The sequence below is a fragment of the Dromiciops gliroides genome, chromosome 4 (genome assembly GCF_019393635.1).
Source record: "Dromiciops gliroides isolate mDroGli1 chromosome 4, mDroGli1.pri, whole genome shotgun sequence".
Lineage (NCBI taxonomy): Eukaryota > Metazoa > Chordata > Mammalia > Microbiotheria > Microbiotheriidae > Dromiciops > Dromiciops gliroides.
In genome coordinates, this window is record NC_057864.1 from 189,626,481 (window position 1) to 189,636,523 (window position 10,043).

Sequence of the window (10,043 nt, forward strand, 5' to 3'; positions counted from 1 at the left end):
GACTTCAATGAAAAAGAGGACTTTCGGGCATTTGTGACTGCTTGACTACTCTTCAGGAAACCCTACACACTGCGGACATTTAGTATCTAGCATCTTTATTTTATTTTATTTTATTTTTTTTTTAGTGAGGCAATTGGGGTTAAGTGACTTGCCCAGGGTCACACAGCTAGTAAGTGTTAAGTGTCTGAGACTGAGTACTCCTGACTCCAGGGCTGGTGCTCTATCCACTGCGCCATCTAGCTGCCCCATAGTATCTAGCACCTTTAGCACATGGGAAATGTTTTAATAAATGCCTGTTTACTTATTTGTTTGTTTAATAAACTGCTCCATTTGGGGGCAGATAGAAAAAGAGGTACTGAGAAAACTAAAGCAACTGAGTGATCTCATTTTATTTCTATGCAATCATAGAAGCACAGAATGCCAGTCTTGGAAGGGACCTTAAAGATCCCCTAGCCCACTCTTCTTATTTCATAGATGAGGAAACTGAGACTTGGAATTCCCTGACAAGTCAGAGAGTGGGTATTAACAGCTTATCCACAAAATGCCAGAGGAGGCTCTGGTAAGAGTGGACCTCGAGGTTTCCACAAAAGGCAGAAGTGCTGGGTCCTTCTCTGCAGGGCCAGAGCAATTAATCATAGCCACAATGCCAATGCTGTCCAGGAACCAAAAAGAAACTTTCACCCAAGCAAAGCCTCTGGTGGGAGTTATAGGGAGATATGAGTAAGGCTTTTTGACCAATGGGGAGGACTCTCACAGATACCACCTTAAATCTGACAGTTCCCACACTGGCATTCCCCTTCCCTAGCAAGAGATCAGGTCTTCATCAAATCCAGAGAAAACAATGGATCTTCTCTACCCCTTCCCAGGAGGGGAGGAAGTAAAAGGCCAGATAACTGGAACCCCCAGCTGATTCCATCAACCCCACCCCCCTTCAGGGAGTTCAGTTTTGGTAGAAAGAAAGCCAAGACAGGGTAGCTAGGTGGTGCAGTGGATAAAGCACTGGCCTTGGATTCAGGAGGACCTGAGTTCAAATCTGGCCTCAGACACTTGACACTTAACTAGCTGTGTGACCCTAGGCAAGCCACTTAACCTTCACCGCCCCACCAAAAAGAAAGAAAGAAAGAAAGCCAAAAGGCTGTCAGAAAGTGTTAGACATAGAGGAGTTCCATCCCTCATCAGGAAATACAACTACCACCCCTGAGCCTACAACCTCCTTATGCTGGAGTCAGTGCTCAGGGACTAAGACCCTCACATGCCCAGAAGAGGAAGGCAGGCATCACTCCTCCCTCTGCTCCCAATGACTCTACTGCATCCTACCATAAGCAGCCTCCCACCACATCCATCATCTCATGGCATAGTTCTGTAATAAGCTGAGGGAATTCCACCAGCATGCTGCCATTTTCCCAGAGCACCTTCCTGCCAGCTGACTCAAATAGGTGTCTTCACCTCCCATTTCTTAGACTAAATTGGAACTATGAAACCAGGGGAAGGAGGAGGAAAAAGATTGCTGGGTTCATTCCTAAACCTGTCTCTGCAAAACCATAAGCAAGAGACTTCACATCTAGGCCTGGCACACAGGAAATGGAATTCCCATTCTCTACAGGGAAAAGGAAGTAAGAGAAACAAGGGAGAAGTTGAGCAAGATTCTCATAAGCTTTCGAGTTCTACAGAAGGCACAAGGGACAGCCAAGGAATGACTGCAGTTATTACTCTGACCACAGTGAAACATAACCCTTCTGAGAAACTTCTAGGGGACCAGCCCAGACCACATGGCTACACACCCACAAACATGCACACAGACCCAAGGATACATGCAGACACACCCAGGTTCCCACAGGTGAAAGCAGCCAAGCCATGGTGATCTGGGGTGGGGGCAGGGAGTACCAGGAAACCTCAGTCACACAGACCCCAGATCAGGAATCTAACATCTCCAGGAGGCTGGAGTAGGGGAGTAATTGTGGTAAGGAGGGAGGAGGAGCATAGTAGTGGTTAGTGTCCACTAGATTCTCCAGATCTGTCCAGGACTCTGGCTAGGCTCTGTAGCTGGTAGGATGCGACTACTCTACACACACACACACACACACACACACACACACATACACACACACACACACACACACACACACACACATACACACACACACAGTACAAGACTGGAGGTAGAGACTAGTAACCCTCTGTTGGACAGGGATTAGACTAATTTATTGGCAGTTCCATAAGACCTGATCATAAAGATGGTCAAATTAATGATTCAGTCAAATTCTTATGTTCCCCTTCCTCCACATTTTCTACCCTATCATTCCTCTACCCAACCCAAACCCCAGTCACCCTGTGGCTCCAAGGCCATGAAAGTTGCTCAGCTTGGCTCAGAAATCACTCTACCCCATAAGAGCACAATAAACCTAAGGGCCCCACCCCCACCCCCAACCATCCTACAAGGAATACAGCCTCTTACCAGACTCATTAGGAGAGTTCATGCCGGCTCTAAGCCCCGTGGGAAGCTGGCACTAGGGGCTGGTGGCTGGGGCAAGGGGGGGGAGGGATGGGGAGCTGTAGAAGTGTCAAAAGAGATGGACAGACGGAGCCCAGGACTTCTACAACTCTACCGCCCGTCCGCAGCCATCCTTCAAGGTGAAGCAGTCAGGCACTCAGAGTAGCATCCCTGGGGGAAGAGATGAAGGTGGGGTTAGCCAACCCTCCACCCACTTAACAGACTCATAGAATGTTAGGTCTGAAAAGGACCCGAGAAATTAGCTCAACTTCCTCATTGTCAGATGAGGAAACTGAGGCACAGAGAGGGGAAGTGACTTACCCCAAATCCCAAAGCCAGCTAGTGGCAGATCAGGGTCTAGAACTCAGCTTTGACCCCATGCTGTGCTATATCCTAAAAGCACAAGAGCCAAAGCTGCCATCAGGGTCACCCCTAAACAAATTCCATTGTAGGTAACAATCTTTCATTTTGGGGAAGAAGAGAGAATGAGGAGACAAGACCAAAAGGGTACCCAGATCAGCAGCTGGCCATGAATAAATGACTGTTAAGCACAGGTCTCAGGTCCAATCCCACCTTCTGAAGGAGGCCCTTTTGGGCCCCCCCACTTGTTGGTGCCTTCCACTCTGGAAGTCCCACTCGTCTACCTGCTATCTTCCATATACCTTTACAGGTTGTCTCTATGTAGCTAGTGCAATGCTTGGCAGACAGTGAGTGATTAATGCTTGTTGACTGACCAAGGAATCCCATTCTGCCTTGAGCAGGGTTTCCATGTGGAGGCTGACTTTCTGGCAAACACTGGTCAGGGATTAAAGGACAGAGACCCTGGCCCAGCTCACCTGAAGAAAGCTCCATCAGGACATACAGGCAGAGAACAACTTTTCTGCCCCACACTTTCCAACCCCAGCCTTTCTACTAGGTAACTATGTGGCCTGGAGCCAATCGTTTCCCCATCCGTCAATTTCTTTGTTGGCCTAGACAGACCCTAGGGATCTTTCTATGATAGAAACATTCTATGCTGAGCCCAATGACAGGTACATAGCTTTAGCTACATACACAAGTATATAAGCATAACATGTCCTTGCCATGACTTCCTGAAGCCAAAACAGGCTGAAGGCAAGAAGGGGACCATTTTCTCAATTAAGACACATGTTGCTACCATGATTGACAAGCTATAGTCATAATACTATGAGTTTTCTGTTACCTAGAATCTGGTTCTCTACTGATTTGGCTAGTTCTTAGCTCCCCAACACTGACCACCCAACCCATCCCAGACCTGGTTATACTCCTCCTCCACAACAAAACAGATGCTCTGACACCAGGGAAACCAAGGCAGTGAGAAGCAATGAGATCAGGCTAAGTCATGCCACAGGAAAAGTTGCAGAGATAATACAGGAATTTAAGCTCCAACCTCATTCATCAAACCTAAGCAAGGAAATTCACTCCATTCCTTAGATAACCCTTACCTCTTAGTGTTATTTTAAAGTAAAATGTATTGATTTCTTTTCAAGGAGTACCTAGGGTGAAAAATATCTGAAGAAAGTGGAAGCACCAAGGAAGGCTAGGAAAAGAGCTGGAGGCACGGGACAGAGATACCCCGAATGTACACAGAGAAGCTAAGACTGCAGGCACAAGGATCTCAGACCCAGCCTGCTCTACACTCACCCTTTTCATTCCCTTAGGCATTTCAGGTCCTTAAGGCTAAAGGAAAAATAACACTGAATCTAGGAAAGGGATAATGAGGGAAAGGCGTGGAGGAAGGCATCAAACTGCCATTAGAATGAGTGGGGAAAGGAGATAAAGGCCTAAGCAAGCGTTGGGGAAGAGCCCAGGAATGCTGCAGGTGGGGCTGGTGGGGCACTGGCAGAGGCCTGTGTGGGAAGGTAGCACAGCCTATGCCCACATGGGGACTGGCGTCCTGTCCTGCTCACACCCTTTCCCGTGGGCTGAGGAACATAAGTTCAGAAATTCCCACGATCCTCAGCCACTTGAATGTATCAGGCTCCCTCTCAATTAAAAGGACCTCCAAAGACCATGAAGATAGGAAGACAAGAGATACTAAAGGTTCAGTGCTACCATAAACTATGTATGGACCCATTCCCATTCCTGCCCCCCAATACTTCAAAGCACAATTCCTCATCCACTGGGGGCACACAGCTGTCATCCCATCAATGAACTTAAGCCTTGGTGAGCAATTGTTCTCTCTCACTCCCCTCCCCTGGAGTTCAACCTGAGCCATGATGGATGGATTCCCTTGGGGTTAGTAAGGGCAGCCCATCACTGGCTAATTTTGCCCCCAAGCCAACACTAAAATCACCCCCCTATCCTATGGCAGGGTGTGCTTACGAGACTAAATACCCATTTTGTATATTTTCCAGTGTCCCTCAGCTTTGCAGAAATAAGTAAAGTATCTTAGCCTTTCTTTACCTGTTTGCTGCTGCTTTGTTTGAGGCAATGTTATAAAGCACAAAGAACCCTGAACTTTTGAGTCCAAATCTGGATCCAAGGCCTGACTCTGCCACTTACTAGGTCCATGACCCTGGGCCATCGCCTCTCTATTCCTCAGTTTCCTCATCTGTAAAATCAGGACTGTGTTTACACTACAGATCTCATGGGGTTGTTATGAGAAAAACACTTTGTAACCTTGTAAAGCACTATATAAACTACTGTTACTACTTTACCAACAAATGGTAAAGTATTGACCACTCCCACACACAGCACTTTAGCACTCAATAGCAAGTCTCCATAATGAATAAGGGCCACTGGCCAGAGCCTCACTTGGGAAACACAGCAGTTTTCATGGCTGAATCAAGTGGAGATTCCTGTCTAGGGTGAGGCAAGAAAGGATAGGAAGAAGGCTGCCTGATGGTTAGGACCTGTGCTAGTTTCAAAGCCCTTCTGAGGGAAAACTATGCCAATCTTTGCTGGAAAGGGAGAAGGCAAGACCAGCAGCCAGGCTACACCTTCAGAGTAGCCAACCGGTTGGAACCCAACATTCAGACACCAAACCAGATGGGGAGAGACTCTTCCTGAGTCTTAAGTCAATGGATGTACAGAATCCCAGAGTCCCACCTCTCACTAGCACTCTAGCCTAAGAATATACATATTCCCTGATATAACCTCAGCTCTAAGCTCCACCAACACATGGGCATCAGAGGGGATAGTTCATCAATAGAGATTCAAGTTGTTGGGCAGGCCTGGAAGGGATGAGGGGGATCCCTGAATAAACGCCCAACTCATACAATGACAACTCCAGGAGAAGATAGGAAGAGGAAACCAGAAAAATGAAAACAGCAGCTTCTACAAATAAGAAACCAATGACTCTGGGGCAGCTAGGTGGTACAGTGGATAGAGCACCAGCCCTGGATTCAGGAGGACTTGAGTTCAAATGCAGCCTCAGATGCTTGACACTTACTAGCTGTGTGACCCTGGGCAAGTCACTTAACCCCCATTGCCTCACCCAAAAGAGAAAGAAACCAATGACTCTGAATGCAAATCTAGCCCTATAGTGATTTCCTCCCCCTTAAACAATAAACCCTGGATTTCAGAGGAGGCAGACTTTCCAAAGAAAGTCCCTAGAGCCCTAAATCTATCACCTTGGTCTCCATCACTAGACCTGCTATCCAGCACCAGGCTGCACAGGTTCCCCTTCCTTTCCCCTCCCTATCCCTCCAAGCTATCAGCTAAGGACTCTGCCCTTGGAAGATTTCAAAGTACTTGGGGGGAGGAGGCTGTCATTCACAGCAGGGAAAGAGATTCAAAAGATAATCAATCACCTGGGTCCCACACAGGAGGGCACTGAGAAGGCTACAGCTAGACTCAAGATGCTCCTCTGCCCACTCCCCCACACTCAGGAACCTCAACATCACCCTCGAAAGGCCATAATGGCAAATGTCCTGATTACAGGGGCACCTGTGGAACTCTCCTGCCCTATGCCAACAGTAGACTCCCTTCTTGTCCCTCCACTTGCCCTGTAACCGGGGATCGATCACCAACAGAGATAGTTAGAACTGATATGGCATAATTCCTCCTCATCTTGGGGCTGGGGGGTGGGGGTAATGGCACACAGGAAAAGAGAAAAGAAGGCACCAGGCTGACAAGTTCATTTTTGCAACAAGCCCATTTCTGTTTGTCTGCTGAAATGCAGATCCAGGCATCTGCATGGGCCAGATGGAGGAGGCTGCTATTTCTAGAAAAAAAAAAGGGGGGGGGTGTTAAGGGAGGGGGAAGGAGGAGGGACTAAGGCTGGATTCTTCTGCCCTGAAATTGCTTGGAAAATACCCTCTCTTCCTCACCTTTCCTAGTGCCCCTAGAGATGCACAATAAAATAACAATAAGGACCAATCTGTGGGGGGAGGAATTGAAAAAGCATCAAAAGTTGAATTAATCAAAGTCAGCTACAACAGGCAGCCAGCCTAGGCTTTAGTGAATGACTTGTGAGCAAGAAACATGGCTCCCAAACTGTCAGGAATCGCCCACCCCCAGTCCTTGCCATCTCTGTTTCTGTCTCTTCCCTCTCCCCCCCCCCCCAGCCCTCAGCAAGGAGTGTATCCTCTACCAAGCTGGCTGCTCCCATTGCAGTGTTCCAGACATCCCGCCTCAAAAGGATGTGAGTAGGAAGAATTCATTATTAAAGAGCAGCTGGTACTTCAGGACTGAGCCCCCTCCCCCACATACACATGAATTACCCTCACCCCATCCTCCCTCCCCATTTTCTAAATGCACAACTAACAAATCCCCCATTGGGCAGGAAAAGCAAACCTTTGTCTCAGCAATAACACAGCTCATGGTACCTTCCCTCTTTCCCTCTTCCCCTACCAAGACTACCAAAAAGGTGACCCAGTGACTGGGGCATACTAGGAGGCAAGGACCTAAGTAAGGAGAGATCTTTTTGGAGCTTCTTCCCACTCCCACTTGAGTGTATCCTTTTTCCCTAAGGGGAGGTGTCCCACCAGATATGGGCTTCCTTGTTCTCTGTGATGATTCAACTCATGACAGGGAGAAGAGGTGAGCCCCCCCACCCATTCAAAGGTACCTTCCCATCTCCCCAAGCTGGTTCAGCAGCTGAAGCACACAGACAAACCAAACCAGTTCCATGGGAAAAGTGGGTGCAATGAATGAAAAGACAGGATGAGCTTCCCCCCAACACACACAAAGCTATGTGCATTTGGGGAAACAGAGGGGGAGAGGTGGGAATGGATGCTGAACAGATTCAAACTACCTGAACCATTTCTAACAGGGGAATGGAGAGCCACTGCCCCTAATAACCCCCTTCTCAATTCCACCCTTTTGGCCTCTTACCAAGCACACCAATATGCCCCACCTCAATGGATTTCCCTGCTAGCCTGTGCTCAAGGTGCCCAGGCTGACAGGGTCCCCCAAGAATGCCATCCTCTTATCTCTCACATTGTACAGAGGCCTCCTATCCCCCACCTGCACATAAGGAAGGCAAGGGCCTTCTTTCTGACAAAGATCCCAGTGTCTCTTATTCCAGGGTCACAAGCTGGATTCTGCCCTCCTCCATCATACCTATTTACCCCTATGGCCTCCCAGAATGCTCCAGAGCAAATTCTGGATCCCCAGAAGCAAGGTGGGCATCTGAAGGGGAAAGGGATAACCCCTAAAGTAGCCCCAGAGCCTGATACTCTTCCCCTTAAAGAGATACTATTAACCACCTCCCTTCAGAAAGTGGAATCACTTAAGTCACAGTTGCCTTCTCCTCCCAACAAAGCTCTCCAAGCCCACCTCCTCTCACTCCCCACCCCAGGGACTATATACTAGCTACTCTCTACTGGTTGAGTTAGTTGTGCCTTTGGGGAGGAAAGTTGTCCGTCTCCCCCCAACTCTAGACAATGCAGGAACTTCCGACCTGTGAGGCTAATAGGCAACCCATTCTCTGGGTTCGTGATAGAGGATAGAGTCAAGTACCAAGGGGAATATGGGGATTGAAGCTACCCAATCCAGAACGGGGAGTGGGGGTGTCTACATTTCATCCCAGCTCCCTGAAGTGGTAGGATGGGAAGTGCGAATGGAGACTGTAACTTTCCCCAAGTTGGAGAAGGGGAAGGGGGGACCCACTGGGGACAATCAGTCAATAAATACTTACTAAGCACCTACTATGTACCAGGCCCTGGGCAAAGAACTGGGGATACCGAAAAGGGGGGGGCAAAAAAAACAGTCCCTACTCCCAAGGAGTTCCCAGTCTAATGGACAGGGGCAGAAATTAGGCTAGGCTCCCCATGCACAAGCTAGGGAGCACAGAACTGAGACTGTCTTTAGTTGTTGAGGTTAGGTTCCAGGGACGGCAATATCTCTTCTTCCTCCCCCCATAGGCTATCAAGAAAGGTCTGCCCCGCTTGGGAAGGGGGAGAGTGCAGGGCAGGAGGAAAGGATGCTGTAAGGTACTTGCTCCAGCTGACTACAAGGCGGGGAGGGTCTTCGCAAATCAGCCAGCCGGTCAGGCAGCCTCCCCTTGGAGTACTGGTTACGTGTGTGTGTGTGTGTGTGTGTGTGTGTGTGTGTGTGTGTGTGTGTGTGTGTGTGTGTGTGTGTGTGTGTGTGTGTGTGTGTGTGTGTGTGTGTGTGTGTGTGTGTGTGTGTGTGTGTGTGTGTGTCTGGGGGGGGGGGGTCCTCTCCCTTACCTGCAGGGGCGGCGGCTGCGGAAGGGCGGGGCGAGGCGCGCGCCCAAGAGGAGCTCTCCTCCCCTCCTGGTCCTCCCTTTCCCACCCCTCCCTCTTTTCCTCCCCCTAGGGTCGGGCTCGCGCCGGGGGCTCGCGGGCTCGCGGGCAGGCGGCCCCGCGCCGGCAGGAGGGACGGGAGGGGCCGAGCGCCAGGGGGGGGAAGCAGGGGAAAGAACGGGAAGAGAAGGGAAGGGAACGGGGGCCGGGCAGGGGAGGGAGCGAGGGCTGAGCGTGTCTCGCGCCCGGGAAGCGGGGGGGGGGGCAAAAGGGGGGGAAAATCGCCTAGTTCCCCCAGGTCGTGGAGAGGGGCAGGGGAGGGGGCGCGCTCACCCCCAGGGGCAGGAGCTCCGGCTCCTCGGGCGGTGGCAGCAGCGGCGGCGACAGCAGCGGCAGCAGCAGCGACGGCGGCGGCTCCTCCTCGACGGCTCCTCCATCTTTGCGGCGGCTCCTCCGGCTCCGCTCGCCGCCGCCGCCACCAACAACAACATTCGGAGACGTCACTCCCGTCACGTGACCTGGCCCCGAGCTAAAAATAGACCCGCTCTCCTTTCCACCCTCCATTCCCCCCTCCCCTTCGCCGTCGGGCGGGGCCTGGGGCGCCACCGGGACAGCTTCTTAAAGGTCCAGAAGCCCACGGTCCTGCGTAGGCAACAAGGCGGGGTTGGGGGGGGGGGGAGAGGAGTGAGCTCTTAAAGGACTAGGCCCAGAGGTCGAGGGCGGGACTCACGGGCCTGCCTTTGAGACTCCTCCTTTGGGGTACAATCAGACTTTAGAGGGTGCGTGGTTTTGAATCCCGCCTTTGCTTCTTTCCAAGCTGCATGACCTAAAGCAAGCTACTGAAGTTCTCTGGGCCTCAGTTTCCTCCACTGTCAAAT

General features: G+C 50.4%; 1 protein-coding gene across 6 annotated transcripts in view; it reads right to left on the minus strand.

Annotated features, from left to right (window-relative positions):
• Positions 1–9,667, minus strand: part of HDAC5 (histone deacetylase 5) — a 41,008-nt gene extending 31,341 nt beyond the window's left edge. For 5 of the 6 annotated variants that reach the window (XM_044001213.1, XM_044001215.1, XM_044001211.1 and 2 more), the window contains exons 1-2: positions 9,499–9,667; positions 2,456–2,662 (exon numbers count right to left, since the gene is read on the minus strand). In XM_044001213.1, the coding sequence (XP_043857148.1) occupies positions 2,456–2,477 (22 nt within the window). In that variant the 5' untranslated portion in view covers positions 2,478–2,662; positions 9,499–9,667. The remainder of the gene's footprint in view (positions 1–2,455; positions 2,663–9,498) is intronic. The other variant, XM_044001212.1, reaches the window with a different exon arrangement.
• Positions 9,668–10,043: the final 376 nt, after the last annotated feature.